Genomic DNA, 27,884 nt, shown 5'->3' with positions numbered 1-27,884 from the left:
CAGCTTAGGCTCTTTCCTTCCTACTGCTGTGTGTGAGAGGATGGAGGTGACGGTGTGTTTAGCTAAGGGGCGAAATGGCTCAGATAAAGGAACAGGCATGAAGGGAAAACCATGAACTCCTTGGGTACGAGGAGCAGAAATCACCCCAGGGAAGGGCAGCTGCATCACCCTCACCATCGCTCCTTTCTCACGACAGCTTTTGGCTCTTTTCTTTAAAATGCCTCCAAAGTCAATGGGCCAGTCACACGTTTCCTGCTGGATTCAGTAGATCCTTCAGCTTTTTGGAAACCTAAACATTTCATGTTCCCTGCCTGGTGTCTCAGGGCCTTTGGCTCTGTTCTCCACCTGCCCCTTCCACACAATTGACCAACCAGAGGGGGAAATGGAGAAGAAAAGGAGCAAGGAGCTGCTGGGGCGGCTTTTGAGATCTTCCCCACTCAATAGCCTCCAAGACAGGGGTGAGCGATAAGTGGCCCAGGGACTGGACACAGCTCTCCAGCGTTACACCTGGCAGGCCGCCAGACACTTCATTTACCTGCTTGTCCTCAGATGATCAGATAACGAAAGCATCTGGTGACCTACCAGCGGCGAACTGTCTCCAGCCCATGGGCCACCTATTGCCTGTCCCTGCTCCTACTCCAGTGCTCACCAACCAGTCGGTGAGGATCTACCGAGAGGTCTTGGTGCTTCTGACTGATTTGGCTGGGAAGCTATCAAGCGCTGGCATTTCTGTTGCTACTCCCCCCACTGTCATGCTGTTCCTGCCCTCTGCCTTGGAGCTGCCCCTCTGAGAGCCTCCCTGCTTGCTGAGCAGAGGAGAGAGAAGAGGGGTGCTGATGTCTAGAAGCCCCTCTCCCACTTCGTTCCCAACTCCACACAGAGAGAAAGGGCTGGAGGGAGCTTGGCAATGCAAATCTCTGTCACTCTCACACTGTGTGTGTGTCTGTCATTCTCACAAACACTCACTGTTCTTCCCTCTCATCTCCTGACCCAACACACACGTGGCGGGTTCTTGTTATTTCTTTCACTGCTTGCAAAGTGGGTTAGTTTTGGTGTTTGACTGGTCTGTGCATTTCATCATCTTCGTTTCTCTCTTACACTTACGCTGAATTCTTTGAGGATTGAATTCTAACATGTGAACCTGCCATGGCTGGAGAAATTATCCCAGTGGTAACTGCTGCTCCTGGAAGTGGCTGGCATGTCCCTGCAACCATTGAGAGAAGAAGAGCAGGGATGTCCACATGCTGTTCTTGCCTGCAAACACCACTCCTGCAGCTGCCATTGATCAATAAGGGAGAACCGTAGTCAGTAGAAGCTGTGGGCTCAGTGCCTTTACACGACGGGCAGCACATAGTGCCAAGGAGCCACTGCTGCACATGCCAGCTGCTTTCAGGAGAGGTACAGGGCCAGGGCCAGGGCAGGAGTACGCCCGCCTTAACCCCACTGCTCCACCACCCACAATCTGTCTCAGTTAAATGGTGCCCAGCCAGAGCCTGCTTCCTGAACCCCTGTCCCAGCCCTGAACCTCTTCCTAAACCCATTCTACTGTCCCAGACGTGTACCCAAACTCCTTCCCAGAGCTTGCGGCCTGAAACTCCTCCTGGACACCAATCCCCATCCCTGGCTTAAGCCTGGAGTCTCTCCCACACTCCAAACTCCTTGGACCAAGACCAGAGCCTGCACACCAACTGCCTGCCCTAGTCTGGTGACAGTGAATGATGAAGGGGGAGGAAGGGGAAAAGAGTGAGCAGGGTGAGACCTTGGAGAGGAAGTGGAGCCGGGACAGGGACACAAAGAAGGGGTCGGAAGGCATTGAGGCCCGGGTATTTGTAGTTGAGGTAGATCTTATATTACACTTAAATTGAAAAAGTGATTTTGTGGTTAAAAAGGTTGCAGACCCCTGTCCTAGTCCTTCCCCACTTGGTTCCCACAAGAACTCAGTTTGGCTTCAAATACATCACTCACATTGCTTTATTGGCTTAAATGAAGCCATATCTGATTTAATCAGGTTCAAGACCAGAGGGAGTGGACAGGCGTAGGATATACCACACATCCCCTGTGCGAAATCATGAATGAGCCAATATACACTCTGACACTAAATTCTGCTGGTTAACAGATCAGACCACACACTAATATTTGTAGCCAGTTCTTGTCTATACAACAATCTTTTCGCATTCTGGAAGAAATCACACATTGCTCACTAGCCTACTAACACTTATCTAGTAGCTGCATCTTTTACATATTTACAAAGCTACAGTCAATTCAAACTTTGTTCCTGTCCTTTCTCAGAACAGTCTGACATGGACTATAATTCAGTGTGTGCCAATTTTGGTCAGTGTAATGTTCCAGTAATTAATGGTAAAATATTGTATGTACTTATCTAAACATACAATATTCTATCCAGGTGCATTTGCGATAAAGAAAAAGCCACCAAACTTGTCCAAACACACATAAACCCAGATGCCTCCCCAAATCGAGGAAGGGGTTGGAAATAATATTCTACAAAGATCTGTGTGCCCGCTGTTCCACCATTCACCCAGTCGGTGTCTGTGGGAACTGTGCCTTGTGCCAGAGAAGTTGTGGGGTGGGGGAAGCAAACGGGCAACACAGCCAATCTGTGTGGAAATCTGTCTCTGCAGTTGGGCCTGTTTTCTTTCCTAAATGTCTTCAGTTTAGGAGAAAATGACTCCATTTAGCATCATCCTGACCTTGAGGCACAAATCTCAGCTCCTAGTCAGCCCCACCGCCCCAGAAGCCTGAGAAATGACATGGCTTTGCAAGAATAAGAGGTCTGGAACAGTTGGGATTAAGGGAGAGAGGGGATTCCACTGGAGAACACCTGCTGGCAATTCCCTCACTTGACCATATGTCTCTATGGCCTTGTTTTCGCTACACAAGGGATCAAAGCTGCAGTGATCAATTCACTGGACCAGCAAATTCTCATGTCTGCTGAAAACACGATAAATCAATCTTTGAGTGTGCGCCCATCACCGCGGCATTCTATTTGCCTAGCTGAAGTAGCTTGACAGTGAGGTCAGGGGAGGCTAGACAAGACCTCTGACTATGTGGAGTCCGGTTGATTCAGGGCAGCCTTTGTCACTATTGGTTTTGACCCTGTGGTTTGGGTCACTCGCTGAGTCTACATCTATGCTGCCAAGTTCTGTTGACAAAATGTACAGCACTTGGTTCAGTGCAGTGGGACGGCAGAGCTGATCTCTGCACATCTTGGGATTCCCTCCGACTGCTCCCATGTCCTCCTTATTTCATGGCAGCAGACTCAGGAGTAGCCCTGAGCTCTACCAGCTGAGGAATGTCAAAGCAGCACAGCCACTTGTGCCCCTCCCCCGGCAGCAGCAGTCTGCCAGCCGCTGTGTTTCTAGTGCAGGGCAGAACAGGAGCAGTCCAATGAGCAGCTCACTCAGCTGTTGGATACGTCCCAGAGCTCTGAAAGGGGAGAGGAGCTCACCTGTTGGGCAGCAGAGCTCCAAACCCTGAGCCCAGCAAGCAGGGCAGGCATTGTGGGATACTGGTGGAAGCCAATTGTGGCAACAAACCAGACAGCAGGATCCACACTGGGTCTTTGTCCATGATTAAGGGAAGAGAAAGCTCTCCCACAGGGTGGAAGTTGTCACTGAAAATGGGCGTTTTTCCTGACACTCACTGTTTTGTTGCCAGAAGGCACTTTGTCGACAAAACATGGTAGTATAGAGGTAGTCTTGGTGGAGTTACGTTCGCTTGCATCGGGTACGGATTTGGCCCTAGGCTCTCCAATCTTTTCCTCGTAGGACAAAAGCTTTTTCACTTGTTTTTCTCAAAAAAACTTTTGTCTCCCTGGCCAAACTGTTCTTCCTGGGGACTTTTCTTTTTGATCCTCATGTGATACAAACCTAGTTAGCCTGGTCTGGGAAACACAGAGATGGACACCTCCAGCAGACTCCATGCTCTGTGAGAAATAGCTTCACTTGAGAGGAGAAGAAAACGAGATTCTTTGCGTCGGATGCTTTGCCCAAAGCTGGAAACCAGCCTTCTGCTATGTCTGGTTCTGCTTGCAAAGAGGCAGTTCATGAGCTGCAACAAAACCCACAGAAGCCCCCCAGGACAGAATGAGAAACACCTGAAGTCAGTAACATTTTGCTGACACCCGTCAGGGAGTGAGTCTGGTTCTAGGAATCCCTGATCATGGCTACAGAGCATGGCTCCCTCTTCTCACTCAGACTCATCCCAGTTATATATAAGCGTATATCTACACAGCAAAGTTATTTCAAAATAACTTCACTATAGAGCCAAACCGCTATTTCAAAATTATTTCAAAATAGCGGAGGGCTTATTTTGAATTTGGTAAACCTCATTCCACAAGGAATAACGCCAACATTGAAATAGCTATTTCGAAAAAAGTGCTGTGTAGACACTTATATCAAAATAGGGGTCCTCCAGCCTTCCCAGGCTGCCCTGGTGGCCACTCCAGCCTCAACCAAGAACACTCCTCTCCCTTCCCCAACCCCAGAGCCCTTAAAGGGGTTGACTCTGGCCACAGTGCCTGTGCCAGATTGAAGCCTGCCAGCCCAGAGCCAGCAGTCACTGCCCCTGACCCAGTGGCCCCAAAAAATGAGCCAGCAAGCCACTGGCAGCCAGCCCTTCACCGCTCCCCAGGAGCAGTCTGCCAGCTCCCAGGAGCCTGCCAGAGCCCGGAGAACAAGGGCTCCTTCCTGGTCCAGGGTGGAGACCACGGACCTTATTCGGGTTTGGGTGGGATACCCTCAACATCAATGATCTCTGCACTAGATGGAGGAATGTGGCCGTCTATGGCAGGATAGCTGCCAGCCTGGCCATCAAAGGCCACATGCAAACCCAGGAGCAGGTTTGCATGAAAATCAAGTTGGTCCGGCGAGACCCACAACCCTCAGACTTGAGTTTCCCCTCTCCCCTTCTTCTCCTTGCTTCCAACTCCCCCCTCCCAGGCTTCCCCCTCCCCTCTCCCACCCTCTCTTCTCCCCTCTCCCTCTCCCACCTCCTTTCCCCAGCCTCACCAGAGTTTCATTTCCCCCACCCCAGTTTTGTTAAATAAAGAGTTTGTGTCCATGAAAATAAAGAGAGTTTGTGTATTTTATTAGACATTAGGAAGGGGGTTAGGGAGGGGTAAGTGGAAGAACGTGAGGGAGGAATGAAGCACAAGTCCCCAGGGGGGCAGACCAGGGAGGCTCTTAGTGCTCCTCAGGGTGGAAGCTCTCCCGCAGGGCCTCCTGGATACTGACAGCCCTCCGATGGACCTCCTGGATGGCAGCCTGCAGAAAGTGCAGCCAGGCTCACAGCAACACATCCAAGAGAAGCACCAGAGTGCCCAGGGGCAGCTCTGGCTCCATGTTACAGAGTACTGTGGTGTCCTGAGTGAGGGCAACCAGAGCACGCAGAGACAAAATGCTTTGTTGTCCCTCATCAATGTAAGCAAGCAAGCAGGGAAACCTGAGAATCGGCAGTCTTGGGGGGGAGGTCCCTTTAAGCACAGGTCTCAGTTAGTCTCAGGCAGCAGACACACAAGGTAACTCCTGACTTGATGCCCTGCCATAACTAGTTCCGGCTGACCTTAAATGTGATTCAGCGTCCCATCAGTGTTTCAAAATGCATATTGTGTCTAGAAGCGTTATTTCAATATAACTATTTATAAACTAGCCAATTAGCCCATTATAAGATGGGATTTTCAGGTCTCTCCTCCACATCGGTCTTCTCTCCTGAGCCTCCAGTCTCTTGCTCCATCTCTCTCTCTCTCCTCCGCCTTCTGCCTCTCCCTCCTTCTCTCTTTCTCTTCTCCTCCTTCTGCCTCTCACTCTCTCTCCGCTCTCCTCTGTCTCCGTCGGGTATGCACACTTATCCAGGCCCCGCCCCCTGGCCGTGTACCTCACCGCCCTGCTCCCCTTCGTCTCCCACAGTAGCACTCGGTTGACTTCCGTACCACTCAGCTGGGCTGCCGTGTGGGAGCAAACAGCATAAGCGGCCTCTCTCTCTCTCTCTCTCTCTCCTCCTCCTACTGCCTCTCTCTCTCTCTCTCTCTCTCTCTCTCTCTCAGCTCTCATCCGCCTCCTGCCTCTCTCTTCATCTTTCTCTCTTTTTCTTCTCCCCCTCTCGCTTCTCACTCTGTTTCTCTTCTCCTCCTCCTGCTTCATCTCTCTCATTCTCTCTCTCACTGTCTTCTGCCTCCTCCGTTCTCCTCTCTGTCTCCTCTGCTTTCCTCCTTTTGAATCCAGTGCCCTTTCCTGATGTCAGAGACGCACGCTCCTCCAGGCCCCGCTGCTTGGCTGTTCCCTCTGGGCAGCACTGTTGCCTCCCGCAGTGGTGGTCAGCTGACTTCTGCACCGCTCAGCCGGGCCACTGTGCGGGAGAAAGCAGTGCAAGTGGCCATTTGGACCCCGTGCTCTCCAGGCAGTACCCCTGTGCAGCATGGGGAGCACAGACCCCAAACAGCCGCTTGTGCTGCTTGCTCCCTCACGGCGGCCTGGCTGAGCGGGGCAGAAGTCAGCCGAGCGCCATGGCGGGAGGCAAAAGCACCGCCCAGAGGGAACAGCCAGCGTTTCAGCATTACAGAGTCACAGACTTTGGGCTACTACATATATGATAAGATATTTCAAAATAACACTGTAGCGTAGACATACCCTAAGGCAGCGCTTCTCAAACTGTGAGTCCTAATCCCCTAGGGGGTCACGAGCAACAGAGAGGGGTGTCGCAAGAAACTGAGAGGGGGGATGCGGTATCACAAGTGAGAATCCCTGCCCTGAGGGTTTAAGTCAAAATGTGACCAGGCTAGTACAGCCAAGGGCCACAAGGGGGCACATCTGAGGCAGCCAGGCAGGAGAGGAAGCAGACTCAGTAGACGACAGGACACCTAGGGTACGTCTACACAGCAGTGTTATTGTAGAATAACTGATGTTATTTGAAAATATCGAAGAGCGGGTCTACACAACAAGCCGTTGTTTTGAAATAAATTTGAGCTGGAGAACTTCTTACTCCAACTCCTGTAACTGTCATTTCATGAGGAGTAAGAGAAATCGCTCTTCCTTCAACTTCTTCCTCTGTAGACAGCACCAAAAGCTGAATTAAGGTATTTCTACTTCAGCTAAGCAATTGACTTAGCTGAAGTTGCACAACTTAATTTGACTTTTTCCCTGCAGTGTAGACATGCTCATAGGAGCTATACGATGGGGAAGGGGTGGATTGCTGGCGCCACTTCCCTCTATCTGTCTGGAAGCTTGGTTGTGCTGATGTAAAATGATGCTGAACAAGTTTTTGAGTTGGGGAACAGAGCTGCACCCTCCCCTGCTACTGTAAGCATCCCTCACTGCCCTCTAGCACTGAGACTGGCTGCCAGCACCCATGTGGGCCCAGCAGACAGGCCCTTGTGCCCAGCAATTGGCATCCTGCACATGGGTCTGATGGCTAGGAGCTCACATACGGGCCTAGTGGCTAGCAGGACCGTGGGAGGCCAAGACACTGGAGAATGAGAGTGCAGGCTGAGGTACCACTGGAAATACTCCACACCAGTGGATCTGACTGTTTCCTCCATCTCTGAAGCAGGAGGGAGAATGGAAGGGACATTGTAACTTGGTCTGTCACTAAATTTCACGATATCTCCCACCCCACCGCCTGCCATTCCGGCAATTGAACAACTCACAACGCATTACTTAGGTCACAGTACAGTTAGGATTGAGCACCCCAATGTAGTGTTACCCCGCAGTGTGGCTATAGCATGTTCTCACTGTGTCTGTCTGGACACCTTCTCCCTGCAGCTGTTCCGGTACCGCACGCTCCCGCAGGTGGCAGCACAGACTATGCCCAGGAAAACGAGGCCCTTCGATAAGAACAGGAGCAGGATAAGGACGGTGAATCTGTGCAGCGGAAATACAATAAAAACACTGACGCTCTGTGGATTTCACCAGACGCCTCCAATAAAATATTCTGGGGTGGCTCTCAGGCTGAAGACGTGCCCAGAGTTTCATTACAGAAATGCATCACCCAGCCCAGCTCCCCTCCCTGCCCTTATATGGAATCCCAGCATCTCCCTATGGGATTCATTCGTGCTGTTCTACAGTCTCATGCGACAGGACCCAGACAGCCCCCGGCCAGAGCTACTCTGCATCTAGAGTGGCCATTTCCCTCCATATTCACCTCCAGGTTCTTGCTGAGAAAAGCAACCATTCCTTTTTCCATGGGACGTTATCACCCAGGATGTCACTCCTCTTTGAATCCTGCCTGTGCACTGGGAGAAGTGGCCAGACAGACACGGGGCGGGAGCGGTGGCACTCACCGTGTTGGAGTGGTGTCTGCATTAGAGGAGAACCTGGATTCAGTCGTTGTTGGAGAAGGTGAATCTGGCTGCTTTGTTATTTGTGGTGTCTCTATAGTTGGGCTTTGGGGTAGAACATCTGTAATTGGGCTTCTGGGAGAAACATCTGTAGATAACGACAGAGCCAGTCCACGTTACAAATCCACCCAGCCACCCATGTTTGGCACAATCTGATTGTTCATGAAGCTCTTGGTTTGTCAGAACATTCACCCGTAAGTTTTTGCCATTTTCATGCCGATAAAACAGAAACCTGCCTCGGATAACGGGAGCACAGCTGAAGACAATGAGGCCTTCCAGTGCATGTAGCTCTGTTAAAAACTCCCTGGACTATGTTAGCTTCAGGATTTGAATTTCCCGGGCTTCATTTGCATAAGCGGGGAGCCGCCATTTTTATATCCCCGCTGGTTCGAACCCCGTGCAGCGCGGCTACACGGGGCTCGAACTAGGTAGTTCGGACTAGGATTCCTATTCCGAACTACTGGTACACCTCGTTTCACGAGGAGTAACGGTAGTTCGGATTAGGAACCTAGTCCGAACTATCTAGTTCGAGCCCCGTGTAGCCGCGCTGCACGGGTTCGAACCAGCGGGGATTTAAAAATGGCGGCTCCCCGCTTATGCAAATGAAGCCCGGGAAATTCAAATCCTGGGCTTCATTTGCAAGTGCGGTATGCCTACAGTACCCCGCTAGTTCGAACTAGTATAGACATACCCTGAGAGCTTTATCTTGACTCCAATTGTGGGCAGGCCGTGCATGCATGTGTGGCTGACAGTAGCAAATGACAAACGTGCATCTTATTAGTAGGAATATGAAAATGTAACCATGTGGACAGTTACATGCAGGCTCCCAGTATGTGCAGGGAGCTAGCTTAATATCCTCTCCCTGTAGGCACTGGGCCCTGGGGAGCCGACTGCTGCCCTGACTGTAATCGTTGAAATTCTCAGCTGTTACACAGTCACTTAATTAAACACATTTTAACATCTCTACTTGTCAGGTGTGTGTTAAATGGGGCAGGTGTTCGTAGGCTCCACTATCAGCTGCACCAGCAACACTCACTCGATTCATTTCATAGTCTAGTGCAGTGGTCACCAACCTTTTTCATCCCAAGATCACTTTTTGAGTTTACCTGCAACCCAAGATCTACCCCAAGACAGTGTTGTAGAATAAACCGTCTGTTTTTCATTTATACTAGATACACCTAAAATCAAGTATTTATAATTATACATTTTGTCCTCTACTCACCATGCCTCACCTGTGACTGCACATTATCTACCAGTGCCCCCACGGAGCAAAGGGGGGAAGCTCTCCACCATCGCGCATCCTGCTCTGTGTTACAGCAGCGTTCCACCCACCAAGGTTGCCCCAGCAGGGCGAGCCTCACCGTGCCCTGGCTCCAGCCGGAGCAAAGGGGGGCAGCTGGCTCAGTGTTCCTTCTAAGATTTTCCATCCATGAGCGGACTAAGTTTTGTCTTGTGCCTCAAGATTGAGGCCATGTGTGCTTGTTCATATGTGTGCTACCATTGCACCTATCAGTTACTAACCTCACATACACACACACACACACACACACACACACACACACACACACACACGTACATGTTATGGAAGAAAGAATACTAACACAGCCCTTTCCCAGTCACAAAGAATAAAAAGAGCTGGTACAGCAGCACTTTTATCCACACATCTTTATAAAGATGGCTGCCCCTAAGTGCCAATGTCCTGTCCTGTCTTTGTCCCGCAATCTGCTTATTGACCAGACCTGCGCTATGTGATTTGTCACCACACACAACACAGGAGGCCTTACAGTCATTCTGAAGGAAATGGGGGCTTCCTAACAAATGAGCCAGTAAACAATGAATTGTGATGGTTGCAGTAGGTACAAGAACAATCCCATTTACACTTTTTAACTGTAAAAAATGTAGCTAAGGTGGGATTGCTGAAACATGGAAGGAGAAGATGGAACTAAACGTTGCTAAAATACAGAAGTTATCAAAGCCCAGGCCAAAGGAGATCTCAGCTGGAAAAAACAAACAAACCGTAGTCAAAGCTTAAATATGAGAATGAATAACAGTTTAGAAATGTAAGCAACTTTCCTAACATTTGTTCATAATTTGCAATTTACAAATATGCCCCCCAAAGCTCTTTGAAAGTCTAAAATCATTTTAAAAACAAAAGAGTCTCTTGATCTCTGTTCTGGTTATTCAGGGCAGGTTTCTGTTTTCTCTGTCGGGAAGCGGCAAAACATTTCTTCATGATGAAACTTAAACTGAGGTCTCTGCTGCTCTTGGCTGCACCCTTCTGCCATCCCCACTCGCTAAATATTTGGGATACCTGGGTACAGTAAAGGGCGGATGGGTATGGAGGAGCTGCCACCTCTCCTCCTGTTCTATCTACCCCACGCCTTGCCTTCCCTCTTTCTCTCGCATCCTTTCTCCTGCCTTATGCATCAGGGCTGTGCCTCTCCCCAGTTCTGCTCCCTGGGGAAACGCCCGCACCTTGTCGCGGCTCAGCCAGTGACTGGCCCGTGGCTGAGCCTGAGGATCTCAGTGACCGGCCATTGTCCCAAAGGGGCGCTGTGGGGCTGGCAGGGACTGGGTGGTTCTGAGCAAAGGTGCTGTGGGGCGCAGCGGGGGGGGGCTCGATGGCTGGAGTACAGCAGGGGGCAGCGCCCTCCCTCTGAGCCCTCACAGCTCTGGGCCCGGCCCCTGAGCAGGAGGGTCTGTGGGGTCTGGGTCACAGCAGATCTGCCCTTCACCCTTCTGCCGCCCCAAGGCAGCTCCGGCCGTGCCCGATCCCGGCAGCCCTGACACTGGCGGGGGCAGCGCAGGGATTTACCTGGGGAGACGGAGACTGACACGGTGTGCCGGCGATCAATCGCAGTCATGTCTACCCCGCAGAGGTAAGTGCCAGCGTCGGCCAGTGTCAGGTTCTCCATGGTCACAGTGAACACGCGCCGGGTGCGATTGTCTCGGATGGAGAATCTGCCCTGAGTCACCTCGGCCTCCCGCTCTGTGGTCTCAACTAAGTGTCCGTCGGAACAGCGCCTCGTTGCTAGCCAGGTTCCTTCCCGGCACCAGAACTTCGAATTCTCCTCGTAGCCCTTCTCATACCCGCACTCCACAGTCACCGACCCGCCCAGGCGGCCGCGCACTGACCTGGGGCCCGTCACTGCCCAGCAGCCTGCGAGAGACAGAGACAGTGAGACACGGGCACCCTTCCGGCTGCCAGCAGCAATGCCATGTCCCCAGTGCCCGGAGACGGGGCGATGCTTCAGTGTCTGGAAGGACAGGTAGGGGGTCAGTGTCTGCAGCATCTGGTTTCTATGGTTACCTGTCCAAAAACCTGACACATTAACGCTGTGCCATGGGAAGGAGAGCAAGTGCCACTCTCCCCTGGGCCTGGCTGGGAGCAGGTGCGGGCAGCTCTGCTCTCAGCAGGTTAATGAATCAGCGTAAAAGAGGGGCCTTGAAATGAGTCTTGATTCTCGTTGGCACTCGTGTCTCTTTGCTCCACTCTGGTTGGGCTCAGAGGCTGAGAGGGGACGCCACATTGAATTACAGTTTTCACTACTAAGATTTCCAGTAGGAACATTTCCTACAGCAAACATTCTGCTTCAACAAAATATTTGGATTTTTTAATTGAGGTTATTGACATTACTAGGTCAATTTCAAGCCGACTTTTGAAAATGAAACATTTGTTTTCTTTTTCACCTAAAATGTCAGTTTGTTTTGGTTTTCCAGTTCAGGCTCCTAGTTTGGTTGCTCTGTTCTCCAGAGACTATCCAACGTGCAACATGCCAGGAGAGCTCATCGATATAAACCAGACTACTTTGGCACTTTGTAAAACACAGTTTGGAAGGTGTTAAGTAGGCTGAGCTAGCTCGTTTGATCTCACATAGTATCTGTAAATGCTAATCTAGACAAGGGATCGGAAAAGAGCAACACCACCATCCTGAAAGATTTACTCCTGTGCTTCAGGTTAAGCACAGGAGCTGTCAGGCTGTTTTCATGGGGACTCAGCCATAGTGTAAATTGGTTGGATTAATCATGTTCTTAGTGTAAATTGGTTGGATTAATCATGACTATGAAGGCTGGGCAAGTATTTATAATATTAGGCTCCAAATTGGTATTTTTGATTCACTTTTGCTACAGTTATTGTTTGATTATTTTATTTAAAAAGCTGCCTTTGAATGTCACTTAAAAATATTAAGTAGCCAATGCACAAACGAAAAAAAAACCACTTGTATCAAGTACTGCATGATGTTCCTGATAGTAAGATTTCAGTAGGGTTTACAATATAATATCCCCCCTTATTTTTACATGTTCATCTCCAGAGCTGTTCTAATAGTTTGATGTGAATAATATTTGTTGAAATTGTTAGTAATTTTTTAGCAAAGAATTGTAATAAATAATGTTTTCCATTGTTTGACCATCTGTGCTAAAATTCTCCCTTTGAACTTAAATTTTCCTTACGTAGACTTTACAGATCACTTTTTCTGCAAAGAAATGAGTCTGCTGACACAGATTCTGTGTTGAAAGCTTCTCTATCCTGCACACTTTGAAAGTTCCATCTCCCATGAGAGTTACTTAGACCCATGACCAGAGCACACCTGAGACTTTCAAGATCAGTTGGTAAAGTTGGCAAAGCCTGTGACCTCTGCAAACCCAAGAGTGTGTGATCTGCAATAAGCCCATGTCATTCTCACCTGGGAAAAGACTCCAAAGTAAAACAGAGAAAAGCTTCATGGTCTGGATTCCATCAGCAGGTGAATCTATTCTCCAGAAATTCTAATTTCTTGAAAAGAACAGTCAGGGTCCTTCTTTCTTAATTGTGGGAGTTGAAAATGAAACCCCAGCACTCACTGACCAGATCTATGATATGACATTTCTCAATGTTCCCACTGACCACTTCCCTTTGCAAAACCGGGTATTCACTGCAGAAAGAAGCTGCTAAGTTGGCACTCTCTGATGATTGGTGTTTGCTATTTTTAAAAAGGAGAAGCATGGTTAAAGGAAATGTTGCTATCGCACAGGATGAGAGAACAGCTGGGCCACACTTCCCATCATGTGATTACTGACTGTCATGGTAAGACCTGGCAGTTGGTGGCTGGGCTGATGGCCACACCATTGCTAACTCTGCTCCTCCTCCGCAATCCCCACCCGCCTCCCCTAGTCCTACCGTGCCGCTGTTGTGGTGTTGGGCTGCTCTCCTCTTCTCAGTCCTGCCCAGGACCACGTGGCGGTCCCTCCCCCAGCCCATTCCAACCAGATCCTCCTGGTTCCTCACCGCACCTCTACCAGCAATCCTCACAGTGCCCGTATCCTCCTCTGGGAAAAGAATCCAAATCGAAACAGGGACCATCCAAAGTTCCCGGTTTCCTCTGCACACGACTCTCTCCCTGGCAGAGACAGTGGGTTATATGGACCTGTGGTGCCCAGACCCCAGCAACGTTCTTGGCCTGGGAGCTCTGCTCCAGCAAAGTTTGGGCCTGGGTCTCTCCCTCAGCCCTGTCTGCTGCACCCGTGCACCTTCTCCAGTGCAACCCTTCCCACCTGGCTTGCCAGCCCCAGACAATTGAAAAAAGGCCCAGTGCCACTGCCAGAGTGAGGAGCCCCAGGTAAATGCTGCCCCCCTCCTCTCCTGCCCCCCAGCTTTCCCCCAAATCCCTCCCAGAGCCTGACCCCTTACCTCTCCTGCAACCAAACTCCCTCCCAGAGCCTGCATCCTACACTCCAATTACCTGCCTGAGCCCAGAGCCTGCAGCAGCCTCCAAGCTCCCTCCAAGAGTCTTAGACATGTGGGAGGAAGGGAGTTTGAGTGGGGGAGGGGTGCAGGAGATGGTCTGGGCACCACCAAAATTTCCACAAACCTGCAACCTCTGCTCCCTGGGAATATCAGGTTTCTGTGAGATGGCTGGGACCCTCCGTTCAGACCAGTGGAAGGTGAAACCTGCAGACCCAGGGACCAGTTGTGGAATGGGAAGTTTCTAGCTCTCTCAGCTGCCCACTTCTGTTGGAAGAGGTGGGTGTTTCACTATGGCTACGTCTACACTGTAGGGTTTTGCTGGAAGAGAATATGCTAATGACAATGCAACAAATGCTAATGAGCTCTTCATTAGCATACTCTCTGCAGGAAAACCCTGTAGTGTAGACGTAGCCTATGAGAGGAAGTTGTTCCACATCCATTCCCAATGGGGGTGTTTACTGTTTGCATTAAGGGAAGCAGGTCACAGTGTGAATGTGACTGTTAGCAGATGCTGATAAAAAAGCTTTGACCCAACTACACAGATTGGATGATGGTAGAGCCCTGAACAATGCTGCTCATTGCTACACAGCCTAAGGCTGGGTCACCAAGTGCTCTTAGACACCTGCGGTTGCCCTGTGCCAGCTGACTGGGCTAAGGGCCTGGGCTCCAGGGTGTGTAATTGCAGGGTAGACATGCTGGGACCCTCCCGTCTCGTAGAGTCCTAGAACGGTGGATTCAGGCCAAGTCTGAAGCCCTTAGCTGCATTTACAGGCCCTTGGCCTGAGCCCTGTGAGCCCAAGTCAGCTGGCGCAGAAGTCAGCTGAAGGTTTTTATTTCCAGTGTAAACGTGGTTCTCAGTTTGCGGGTTGCTTGTGGCCCAATCCATGACATCCATGGGACCATACAGGTAACTTATCCATTGGGTGCATGCGGCCCACATCACTCGTAGGGAGCTGCATGTGCAGACACAGTGATAAATTGGATGAGAACCACTGGTGTAAACATATAAAACTGAGCCTTCATCTGTTGGGGTGTCTCCATCCCTCATTATTGCATAGGGCAGCCCTGCAGCTGTCCCCCCACAAGCATCCAGAAATTACGTGTAGGTCTGCAGCAACCATGAGTGTAACTATAAAAAGAGAATGGAGAGAGGCGGTTCTCAGTAGTGACAGATGGCAGAATAAGGAGCAATGGGCTCAAGTTACAGTGGGGGAGGTGTAGGTTGGATATTAGGAAAAACTATTTCACTGGGAGGGTGGTGAAGCACTGGGATGGGTTACCTAGGGAGGTGGTGGAATCTCTATCCCTAGAGGTGTTTGAGTCTCGGCTTGACAAAGCCCTGGCTGTGATGAGTTAGTTGGTATAGGTCCTGCCTTGGAGAGGGGGACGGACTTAGGTCTCTTCCAGCTCTATGATGCTAAGATTTTCTCCTCTTAGTAGCTTCCAAGACAGTGGTAAGCAATTAAAGGCTCAGGGATTGGACACAATTCTCCAGGGTTAGATGTGGCAGGCCACCAGACCCTTCATTTACCTGCATGTCCTCAGATGCTCAGATAAACCATCTGCTGACCTGCCAGGAGCAAACTGTCTCCAGCCCATGGGCCACCTATTGCCTGTCCCTGCTCCCAAACCAGTGCTCACCAATCAGGATCTACCGAGAGGTCTTGGAGCCTCTGACAGGTGATCCTGACTGGTTTGGCTGGGAAGCTATTGAGTTCTGGCACCTCCCTCCGCTGTCATGCTGCTCCCACTCTCTGCCTTGGAGTTGTCCCCTCAGGATCCTCCTGCTTGCTGTGCAGGGGAGAGAGAAGAGGAGGGCGCTGATATCAAGGTGCCCCTCTCCCACTTCATACCCAACTCCACACAGAGAGAAGGGGCTGGAGGGAGCTTGGCAATGCAAATCTCTGTCACTCTCACACAGTGTGTGTGTGTGTGTCTGTCATTCTCACAAACACGCACTGTCCTTCCCTCTCATCTCCTGACCCCACACACACATGGGGAGTTGTTGTTATTTCTTATACTGCTTGCAAAGTAGAGTAGTTTGGGGTTTTGACTGGTCTGTGCATTTCATCATCTTCATTTCTCTCTTACACTTAAATTGAATTCTTTGAGGATTGAATTCTAACCTTCCCAACCTGCCGTGGCTGGAGTCATTATCCCTGTGGTAATTACTGCTCCTGGAAGTGGCTGGTATATCCCTGCAGGAAGCTCCCATTAATCAATAACAGATGCTTGTAGCCAGTAGAAGCTGTGGGCTCAGTGCCTTTAGATGAGGGACAGCACATGGTGCCATGGAGCCATTGCTGCACATGCCAGCTGCTTTCAGAAGGGGTGCAGAGCCAGGGCAGGAGTATGCCTGCCTTAACCCCCCTGCTCTACCACCCAGTAGGTGTCTCAGTTAAATGGTGCCCAGCCAGAGCCTGCTTCCTGAACCACCTCCTGCACCCAACCTCCGGTCCCAGATGTGAGTCCCCCTGCACCCAAACTCCTTCCCAAAGCTTGCACCCAGAAACCCCCCCGGACACAATCCCCAACCCTGAGCTAAGCCTGGAGTCTCTCCCACACAACAAACTCCTTTTTGAAGACCAGAGACTTCACCCCGCCACCCTACCCCAGCCTGGTGAATGGGAGTGAGGATGGGGGAGGAAGGAGGATCGTGTGAGCAGCGTGAGGCCTCGGAGAAGGAGTGGAGCAGGACACCTTAGGATTTATGGTGTCCTACGCGAGATTATTGAACCCCTATGACTAACTTGCTCTTCCACCCCTACTCCCTCCTCTTCCCAGAAACCCCAGCAGCCAATCCCTTCCCTCAGACTGCTGCAGGCAGTGTGTTCAGCTCTCTAGGACCCAGCCCTGCTGTTACATGCTCTACTGCTTCCTATCATAGGCATGCGCAGCATATTTCATTAGGGTGTGCACCCAAAGAATTTTTTTTAAATGTACTCTTTGACCCCCCTCCTTAGCCACACCCCTGACCTCCGTTAGCCACGCCTCTGGAGGCAATACTCTCAGGGCAAGATGGACACATGACCAAAAGTAAAAGGTGTCATGTGACCTCTTCCCTCAAGGACTTTTCCCACCATCCTCCTACCAATAGGGATTAGTTTGGGCCCCACCAAACCCCCCTCATGCACCTATCCTGCAATTGCATTAACCCAATGTGTGTGACACTAACTCAGGGGGGCGGAGAGGCTGGGGGAAGTGTTCCATCTCAGGCTGTATCTGCATTGGCACGATCTTGCGCAAAAGCGGCCGCTTTTGCACCAAAACTTGCTGCCTGTCTACACTGGCCGCAAGGTCTTGCGCAAGAATACTGACGTTCTAATGTGTGAAATCAGTGCTTCTTGCACAAGAACTATGATGCTTCCAGTCAGGAATAAGCCCTCTTGCACAACTGTTCTTGCGCAAGAGGCCAGTGTAGACAGGCAACATGAATTTCTTGCGCAAGAAAGCCCTATGGTTAAAATGGCCATCAGAGCTTTCTTGCGCAAGAGCACATCCCTACACTCTCATGGATGCTCTTGCGCAAAAGCACATCCCTTGCTCAAAGGGACATGCCAGTGTAGACGCTCTCTTCTGGAAGAGTTTTTGCACAAGAACTCTTCTGCAAAAGAGTTCTTGCACAAAATCATGCCAGTGTAGATGTAGTCTAAGAGTTTCCTCCCATGAGCAAAATGAATTTAGTGTTGTGCACCAGTACTGAGTTCATGTGGCTTGTTTGGATGTGCCACCCAAGTTATTAATAAATATTTTATAAACCTCTACCTTTTTCCCTCTGCTGCCATGTCTCCTCCCCTTGCTCCATCAGCTCCCCTGGTGCCTGCTGCCCCCAACCCTCCACCCTCCTCTACTGTCCTGACTCCTGCCCTTCTCACTGCTCTCAGCCTTCCTGAGACCTGCCCCCCCTCCACCAGCCCTTCTCTCCCCCGTGCCCACTCCTCCAGTAGCCCTGCTCTGATCATGTGAGCTACCCCTCCTCATCCCCTCTACACACCTGCCCTGCCTCTCTCCTCTGGTGCTGGTCTCTCCCCTGCAGGTGTCTGCCCTTCTGCTTCACCCCCAGAATCCCCTGGCACCTGCACCTTCCCTTACCCATGGACCCGCCTGGTGTCTCCCCCTTCCCTCACTGCCCCTGCCCCCTTTTTCCCTGATGCCCACCCCCTCACCACTCTCTGCCCCATTCCCCTCCTGCCCCTCTGTGCCCTCACACATGACTTGCTCCATCCTCACCTTTCTCATGTCCACCCCTTCTTTTAAGCCTTCTCCCCTCCCCCTCTAGCCTCCAATGCCCTTCCCCTCTCCTCTCCTCCCCCAGCATCACCCTGTCCCCCCTCCCACTGACACCTCCCCTCCTGCCCTTTTCCTCATTGTCTCCACTCTCCCCCTTCCCGCGTTAGTCTCTTCTGCACCCCTGCCCCTTGGTGCCTTCCCCTTTCTTCTCCTGACCTGCCCTGCACATCAGCACAAGCCCCTTCCTCTGCCATCCCTCCCCATCACCTCACCTACCTTCTGCCTTTCCATTTCCAGGGTTGGAGTATGCGATCAGGCTGCAGAAGTCCCCCATGCCCCGCTCAATGCGTCTCCTGCCGAGGCGCGGCTTGGCCATTTCTAAAAATGGCGCCGCAATGCCAAGCCGCGCAAGACCCCGCCCCCAGCGCAGCCCCAGCTCCTTCCAACACTGCCGCCCGGGCTGACAGCTTCCCTTCCCCAGCCAGGCTCAGCTTGCTGGCCTCCTCGCCAGAGTCCCTCGGCCCTGTGGGGCCTTCTGGCGGGGCTGTAAGTGCTGGCAGTGCTCCATCTGGCTCTGGTGCAGAGCGCATGCCTATGCTTCCCCTCTGTCCCGGGCCAGCAGAGTGGTGCCCCAGAAAGTGTGGTGCCCTACGCGACTGCATACTCCGTGTATGCCTAAGGACAGCCCTGAGGAGCAGGGCCTCAAAGAAGGGGCAGGAAGGAAGTGGGCCCAGGCTATTTGTATTTGTGGTAGATCTCACATTGCAATTAAACTGAAAAAGTGATCTTGTGGTTAAAAATGTTCAAGACCATTGTCCTACACCTTACCCACTTGGTTCCCACAAGAACTCAGTTTCACTCTGAATGTATCACTGACATTGCTTTATTGGCAGGCCATGCCTGATTTGATCAGGTTCAAGTCCATAGGGAGTGGACAGATGTAGGATAGACCACACATCCCCTGTGCAAAATCATAAATCAACTGAAATACACACTGACACTAAATACTCCTGGTTAACAGATCAAACCACACACTAATGTTTGTAGCCAGATCCTGTCTAGCAGGGCTGGATTACCCAATAGGCAGACTAAGCCCGTGCTTAGATTTTACGGTATCGTATTGTTTTTATTTTGAATTACATATGGGGAGAGGGCACCATAATCTTTTTAGTGCTTAGGGCCTGTAAAGGTGTTAATCCAACCCTGCTGTCTAGACCACAATCTTTTCCCATGATAGAGGTAATCACATGTTTCTTACTAGCCTACTAAAACTTTTCTGCAAGTGCATCTTTTACGTATTTACGAAGTTACAGTCAATTCATGCTTTGTTCCTGTCCTTGCTGAGAGCAGTCCAACATGGACTACGATTCAGTGTGTGGCAATTTTGGTTACTGTAATGTTCTGGTAATTAAAGGTAAAATATTGTATGTACTTATGTAAACATAAAACACTCTATCCAGGTGCATTTGCCATAAAGTGAAAACACAACTAAACTCGTCCAAACACAAATAAGCCCAGACACCTCCCCAAATCGAGGCATGGGTTGGAAAGAATATTCTACAAAGATCTGTGTGCCCGCTGTTCCACCATTCACCCAGTTGGTGTCTGTGGGAACTGTGCCTTATCCCAGAGAGGATGTGGGGTGGGGAAAGCAAATGGGGTACTTGGAGCCAAGCTGTGTGGAAATCTGTCTCTGCAGTTGGACCAGTTTTCTTTCCTAAATGTCTTCACATTAGGAGAAAATGAGACTCCATTTAGCATTATCCCAACCTTGAGGCACAAATCCTAGCTCTTAGTCAGCCTCACCTCCTCAGAAGCCTGAGAAATGACATGGCTTTGTGAGATTAACAGGTCTGAGACAGATGAGGCTAAGGGAGAGAGGGGATTCCACTGGAGAACACCTGCTGGCAATTCCCTCACTTGAACTCATGTCTCTATGGCCTTGTCTCCACTATGCCAGGGATCAATAAAGGAGTGATCAATTCACTAGGCTGCTGATTTCTTGCATCTCCTGAAAAGACAATAAATCAATCTCTGAGGGTATGTCATTTCACGAGGAGTAACGGTAGTTCGAACTAGGAAGCCTAGTTCGAACTACCTAGTTTGTGCCCCGTGAAGCCGCGCTGCACGGGGTTCGAACCAGCGGGGTTTTAAAAATGGCGGCTCCCCGCTTATGCAAATGAAGCCCGGGAAATTCAAATCCCGGGCTTCATTTGCGAGTGCGGTATGCCTACATTACCCCGCTAGTTTGAACTAGCGGGGTAGTGTAGACATACCCTGAGTGTGCGCCCATGAACGAGGACAACTGAAGTAGCTTGATAGTGGGCTGAGGGGAGGATAGACAAGGCCTATGACTATGAAGAGTCCAGTTGATTCAGGGCAGCCTCTGTCACTGCTGGCTCTGACCCTGTGGTTTGGGTCACTGACTGTGTCTACATCTCCGCTACCAATTTCTGTTGACAAAACTTACAGCACTTGGTGCAGTGTGGTGGGACAGCAGAGCTGATCTCCGCACGTCTTGGGATTCCCTCTGAGTTCTCCCATGGACTCCTCATTTCATGGCAGCAGCCTCAGGAATAGCCCTGAGCTCTCCCAGCTGAGGAATGTCAAAGCAACACAGCCGCATGTGCCCTTCACCGTGCAGCAGCAGTCTGCCAGCCGCTGTGTTTCTAGTGCAGGGCAGAACAGGAGCAGTCCAATGAGTAGCTCACTCAGCTGTCAGGTACGTCCCAGAGCTCTGAAAGGGGAGGGGAGCTCACCCGTTGGGCAGCAGAGCTCCAGACTCTGAGCACAGCAAGCAGGGCAGGCATTGTGGGATACTGGTGGAAGCCAATTGTGGCAATAAACCAAACAGCAGGATCCACAATGGCTCTTTGTCCATGATTAAGGGAAGAGAAAACTCTCTCACGGGGTGGAAGTTGTCACTGAAATGGGCAATTTTCCTGACAATCTCACCTAGCAGGGTGTGCAGTCTCATTGGTTTGTTGGCAGTTTGTCGGCAAAACGAGGTAGTACAGAGGTAGTCTTGGTGGAGTTACGTTTACTTCATCAGGCATGGATTTGGCCCTAGGCTCTCCAATCCTTTCCTCGTAGGACAAGAGCTTTTCAACTTGTTTTTCTCAAAAGAACTTTTGTCTCGCTGGCCAAATTGTCCTTCCTGGGGGCTTTTCTCTTTGATCCTCAAGTGATACAAACCTAGCTACCCTGGTCTGGGAAACACAGAGACGGACACCTCCAGCAGACTTCAGGCTCTGGGGGAAATAGCTTCACTTGAGACAAGAAGAAAATGAGGTTCTTTGTGTAGGATGCTTTACCCAAAGCTGGAAACCAGCCTTCTTCTGCTACTTCTGGTTCTGCTTGCAAAGAGGCAGTTCATGAGCTGCAACAAAACCCACAGAAACCCCCCAAGAGAGGATGAGAAACACTTGAGGCCAGTAGAATTTTGCTCACACCCATCAGGGAGTGAGTTTGGTTCTAGGAATCCCTGATCAGGGCTACAGAGCAGTGATGGCTCCCTCTTCCCACTCAGACTCATCCCAGTTATATATAAGGGCTCAAAATGTGGCCAGGCTAGTACAGCTGAGGGCCACTAGTAGGCACAACTGAGGTAGCCACGCAGGAGAGGAAGCAGACTCAGTAGACCACAGGACAGATAGGGTACGTCTACACAGCAGCGTTACTGCAGAGTAACTGATTGTATTTCAAAATAACAAAGAGCGTGTCTACCCAGCAAGCCATTATTTTGAAATAAATTATAGCTAGAGAACATATTACTTTGACTCCTGTAACCCTCATTTCATGAGGAGTAAGGGATGTCAAAGAAGAGCGCTCTTCCTTCAAAAGGATGAAGGAGTAGCCCAGGCCGGGCCGGTGTTTCTGCAGCAGCTGAGATTGGCGTCGCCACCCGTGTCTGACCCGGAGGCAGAGCCAGCAGCCGCCAACGCCAGGTGGGAGCAGCGCACCCGCAACCCCGACAGCAGCCCCGGCAAGTACTGACATGGAGGAAAATAGGCCACAGGTAGGGTTGCCTGGTGTCCGGTATTGTACTGGACAGTCCAGTATTTGCGATCTCTGTCCGGTAAAAAAAATCAGAAAATACTGGACATGTGCCATGTCCGGTATTTTCTGATTTTTCCAGCTGCGCACTGGATGGACGCCTGGTGTGGATGGGGGGAGCATCTGGGAGTCCCAGCTGGGAGGCGGGACCGTGATTGCCACCGGGAACCCTCAGTTGGTTGAGTGCGAGGAGGAGGGGAAGCCTCCTCCTCGCTCGTGCGTCGCCGGGAGCCTGCGCAGGACAGGCAGCAAGTGCCCAGGTCAGTCCCGCTCCCCACCGGCTGATTTGCTCACCCCCATCCCTTCCCAGCCGGCCGGTTCTCCCCCACTTCCCCTCCTGATCTTCCCCAGCCAGCCTCCCAGCTCTGCTTCCCGCCAGCCCATGCCTCTTCCTAATCTCTCCCGGTCAGTGCCGCTGCACCGCCCCCACCAGCTCTGCTTCCTGCCCCCCCTTCCTCCAGCCAGCCCCACAGCCGCCCCCCCGCCCTCCCCACCAGCTCTGCTTCCCACTCCCCTTTCCTCTCAGCCAGCCCCGCGGTCCCCGACCCCCTCCCCAGCTCAGTTTCCCACTGGCCTGTTCCTCTTCCTGATCTCCCCCGGCCAGCACCACTGCACCTCCCCCTCCCCACCAGCTCTGATTCCCTCCCCCCCTTCCTCGCAGCCAGCCCTGCCCCTCTCCTGGCTGGTCCCCCTCCCCCCACATCCCACGGCCAGCTCCGTTCCGCCCGACCTCCCCCCACCACGACCAGCCCTGCTTCCCATTGGCCCCCCTATCTACCCCGGCCAGTCCCATTGCCCCCCCCCCGTTAGCTGTTTCCAGGCCCCCCCCTTCCCAGCCAGCACTGCTCCCCTCCTGGCCGGTCCTTCTCCCCCCATCCCCCCATGAAGCATGTCCGTTTTTTTGTTGTTTTTTAAATGACTACCTGGTAACCCTAGCAGTGATCCTATGCCTGTGGTTACCACAGAGATTTAAACTGAGACGCACCTTGCCTCCCCCCAACCCCAGCTTCTTGGAGTCTTTTTTTTCCCCCTCACTTTGGTCTCCCCCCTCCCCCTTTTTTTTCCTTCAACAGAATTTGTTCTTTGTGGGTTTTTTGGCGGGGGGGGGGAGGTGTTTGGTATTTTTGTTTCAATCATCTGGCAACCCTAGCCACAGGGGAACCAGGGCGTGGTAGGAAGCAGCCCAGGGCAAAGGACTAAAAGTGCAGCTCAGCGTGTACCAGCCGGATTCCTCGCCGAGCGGGCAGGAGCCACCCATCTTCCCTACCCTGGATAATCAACCCCTGGTCCAGGAGAGGCTTCTCTGGGAGGCTAGGCCTCCAAAGCTGTATTTACCCTGATAGGGGGGGCATGGACTTTATACTAGGATTGTTAATGCCGTGTATGCCCTGATCTAGGGACCCGAGAAAGAGCAACGAGACCTTTAAAGGGGGGGTGCCCCACCCAAGGGACGTACCCCGCGACAAGCACCCAATGGAGTGTCACCCCACAGTGTGGGTGTAGCATGTTCTCACCGTGTCCGTCTGGACACCATCTCCCTGTGGCTCTTCTGGTCCCGCACGCTCCCCCAGGTGGCAGCACAAACTATGCCCAGGAAAATGAGGCCCTTCGATAAGCCCAGGAGCAGGATAAGGGTGGTGAATCTGTGTAGTGGAAATACAATAAAAACACTGAAGCTCTGTAGATTTCACCGGACGCCACCAATAAAACATACCGGGTGGCTCTCAGGCTGAAGACGTGCCCAGAGTTTCATTGTACAGACGAGGCAACACACCGAGCCCAGCTCCCCTCTCTGCCCTTGTATTGAATCTCACCGCCTACCTAGGGGATTCAATTGCGCTGTTCTAGAATCCGGTCTGACAGGACCCAGACAGCCCCCGGCCAGAGCTACTCTGCATCTAGAATGGGCATTTCCCTTCATATTCACCTCCAGGTTCTTGCAGAGAAAAGCAACGTTCCTTTTCCCTTGGGATGTTATCACCCAGGGTGTCACTCCTCTTTGGATCCTGCCTGGGCACTGGGAGAAGTGACAAGAAAGACACGGGGCGGGAGCGGTGGCACTCACCGTGTAGGGGTGGTGTCTGCGCTAGAGGAGAAGCTGGATTCAATCATTGTTGGAGAAGATGAATCTGGCTGCATTTGTGGTGTCTCTGTTGTTGGGCTTTGGGCAGGAACATCTGTAGATAATGAGAGAGCCAGCCCACTTTACAAATCCACCCAGCCTCCCATGTTTGGCACAATCTGATTGTTCATGAAGCTCTTGCTTTGTCAGAACATTCACCCGTAAGTTTTTGCCACTTCCATGCTGATAAAACAGAAACCTGCTCCGGATAACTGGAGCACAGCTGAAGACAATGAGGCCTTCCAGTGCATGTAGCTCTGTTAAAAACTCCCTGGACTATGTTAGCTTCAGGGCATTTGTACCCAGCCATCTGTAGCACTTGGTAGGGTGGATTGTCCCTGTTTCTGAACAGTGAGAGCTTTATCTTGAGTCCAGTTGTGGGCAGGCTGTACATACATGTGTGGCTGACAGTAGCAAATAATGAATGTGCATCTCATTAATAGGGATGTGAAAGTATAACTATGTGCACAGTTACATGCAGGCTCCCAGTATGTGCAGGAGCTAGCTTAATATTGGCTTCCTGTAGGCACTGGGCCCTGGGGAGCCGACTGCTGCCCTGCCTGTAATCGTTGACATTTTCAGCTGTTACACAGTCACTTAATTAAACATATTTTAACATCCCTACTTGTCAGGTGTGTGTTAAACGGGGCAGGTGTTTGGAGGCTCCACTATCAGCTGGACCAGCATCACTCACTCCATTCATTTCACAGTCTAATGCAGTGCTCACCAACCTTTTTCATGCCAAGATCACTTTTTGAGTTTACCTGCAACCCAAGATCTACCCCAAGACAGTGTTGTAGAATAAACCGTCTATTTTTCATTTATACTAGATACACCTAAAATCAAGTATTTATAATGATACATTTTGTCCTCTATTCACCAAGCCTCAATGTGACACCTGTGACTGCACATTATCTGCCAGTGGTCCCATGGAGCAAAGGGGGGGAGCTCCCCACCACCACGCATCCTGGCCTGGTGACAGCAGCATGTTGGGACTGAAAAACCTTCCACCCGCCAAGGGTGCCCCAGCAGGGCGAGCCTCACCGCGCCCTGGCTCCAGCTGGAGCAAAGGGGGGTAACTGGCCCAGTGTTCCTTCTAAGATTTTCCATCCATGAATGGACTGAATTTTGTCTTGTGGCTATGTGTGCTTGTTTGGATGTGTGACACCATTGCACCTATCCGTTACTAACCAACACACACACACACACGTTATGGAAGGAAGAATACTAACAGCCCTTTTCCAATCACAAAGAATAAAAGGAGCTGTTACAGGTGTTTTACCCACGCATCTTTATAACGATGGCTGACCCTAATTGCCAATGTCCTGTCCTGTCTTTGTCCTGCAATCTGCTTATTGACTACCCCTGCACACAACATACGAGGCCATACAGTCATTCTGATGGTAATGGGGGTTTCTAACAAATGAGCCAGTAAATAATGAATTGCGATAGTTGCAGTAGGTACAAGAACAATCCCATTTACACTCTTTGACAAAGCCCTGGCTGGGTTGATTTTGTTGGGATTGATCCTGCCTAGAGCAGGGGGCTGGACTTGATGACCTTCTGAGGTCTCTTCCAGCTCTATGGTTCTATGGTTTAACTGTAAAAAATTTAGTTAAGATCAGATGGCTGAAACATGGAAGGAAAAGACAGAACTAAATGTTGCTAAAATACAGAAGTTATCGAAGCCCAGGCCAAAAGAGATCTCAGCTGGAAAAAACAAACATACAAACCTTAGTCAAAGCTTAAATATGAAAATTAATAGCAGTTTAGAAATGTAAGCAACTTTCCTTACATTTGTTCTTAATTTGCAATTTACACATATCCCCTCCCCCAAAGCTCTGTAAAAGTCTAAAAACAAAATAGTTCAAAACTTTAATTAGTAAAAAGCTAGCCAAGAATAGGGTTACCAGATGATTTCAAAAAAATACCAGACACACTTGATCTCAGATGGGGGTGAGGATGGGCCGGGAGGGGAGCGGGGCTGGCCAGGGGAGATCGGGGGAAGGAAGAGGCCAGCAGGAAGCCAGGGCTGGCCAGAAGAGGAAACTGGCCGTCAGGGAGCAGGGCTGGCCGGGGGTGGGTGGGGCTGGCCTGCGCTCGCAGATTCTGGGGTGCTGCCCATCCCATGCATGGTCCTGGCGGGGCACTCGGGTGAGTCCAGCCTTGGGGATTCCATCTCGCTGCCCCCTTCCCCCCCCCCCCCCCCCCCCCACTGTGGAGTTGCGTATTGCCTGGCTGGTAGACATGCTCACACAGTGTGAGCGTGTCTACCAGCCAGGCAGTACGCAACTACGTACTGATACTCATGATAATAATAAAACTTACTTAATTAGAAAACACTGGACATTTATATTTCTAGTATTTTCTCAGGTTTTTTCCTGGACAGAAAGTTCAAATACCAGACTGTCCAGTTCAAAACCGGACACCTCACAACTGTTGCCAAGAAAGTATGAAATATTTAGTCACTCATAATAAACGTAGCTGGGGAACTTATATTTAAAAAAAACCACTTTAAAAATATATAAAATAGATGCTTATATAATTATATATATTATAGATATAGATAAGCTTTTTAAAAATTCCACTAAAAATCCATGCAGATATTTTATTCAAGGTTGCAAAACTGACAGCTACTCTTTATCTGGCAGCAAGCATATACTGACAGCGTTAAGTTTAAAAGTTAACTCTTCAAGTATCCTGATGCTTTCACAAAGTTACACTTTTTTTTCTTAAGTGGTTTTATGTTTAATATTAAACATAAAATAAGTGAAAATAAAACGAAACCCAAAATAAACACCCTAAATCCCTAAATCCCTTTGTCACTAATAAAGCAACTAGAACAATAAAAATATCATTAAAATAAAGCTTTAAAATAATAATAATAATTTTAAAATAATATTTATGGGTATTCCTATAAAATACAACCCCCCCCCCCAACCTTCTTACTTACAATCTTCTGAAAGCTAAAAAAGGCCACCAGCTGAGTGGCAATAAACAAAAACCAACCTAGCACGTGCGCGTGCACACAATCAATATATAACAATAAAGCCCAACTATTAAACTCCTATTCAAAATAGGGATGTGAATGGTTTAACATCATCCAGTAAGGGTGATGCTTAATACTTACAATCAACCGGGAGGTTGCTCTAGGTCTATGAGGCCTAGCAAGCCATAGGCAGAGATGCTCCAGCCTGGAAGGATCAACTCCCACTACAGCCAGAGCCTCTGGAGCAGCTGCTGCCTGCCACACAACTGTACACGTGGCTCTGGGTTTGACTCTGACTGGGGCCTGCGACGTGGCCTACAGCTGCAGCCCTGCCAGGGCCACGTGGTGGCTGTCCTGCTGCGCCACTCGAGAGCAAATGAGAAGTCACTGCATGGCTCTTCTGAGGTGGGCG

General features: G+C 50.6%; 2 protein-coding genes across 4 annotated transcripts in view; both read right to left on the bottom strand.

Annotated features, from left to right (window-relative positions):
* Positions 1–27,884, bottom strand: part of LOC102456325 (CMRF35-like molecule 5) — a 139,986-nt gene that overhangs the window by 70,985 nt on the left and 41,117 nt on the right. The window contains exon 8 of one of the 2 annotated variants that reach the window (XM_075903734.1): positions 24,427–24,538. The exons of the other annotated variant lie outside the window; for it this stretch is intronic. The gene's annotated coding sequence lies outside the window, so the exon portion shown is untranslated. Of the gene's footprint in view, positions 1–24,426; positions 24,539–27,884 lie in introns of those variants that run through there. 2 annotated transcript variants of the gene reach the window in all.
* LOC142819116 (CMRF35-like molecule 6) lies at positions 1,439–13,239 on the bottom strand. Of its 2 annotated transcripts, none has more exons than XM_075903749.1 (5): positions 13,036–13,239; positions 11,166–11,510; positions 8,294–8,438; positions 7,717–7,874; positions 1,439–4,068 (listed from the first exon to the last, which is right to left on the bottom strand). In XM_075903749.1, exons 1-4 carry the CDS (start codon positions 13,073–13,075, stop codon positions 7,742–7,744), a joined length of 663 nt encoding a protein of 220 aa, XP_075759864.1. In that variant the 5' UTR covers positions 13,076–13,239; the 3' UTR covers positions 1,439–4,068; positions 7,717–7,741. The 2 variants fall into 2 exon arrangements, with proteins under 2 accessions (XP_075759864.1, XP_075759863.1); XM_075903748.1 differs by having other exon boundaries at positions 1,440–4,068; positions 7,746–7,874.

Source organism: Pelodiscus sinensis, chromosome 20 (assembly GCF_049634645.1).
Source record: "Pelodiscus sinensis isolate JC-2024 chromosome 20, ASM4963464v1, whole genome shotgun sequence".
Taxonomy (NCBI): Eukaryota; Metazoa; Chordata; order Testudines; family Trionychidae; genus Pelodiscus; species Pelodiscus sinensis.
The sequence above is the reverse complement of the archived record's forward strand: the minus strand, read 5'-3'. Positions and strand labels throughout refer to the sequence as shown.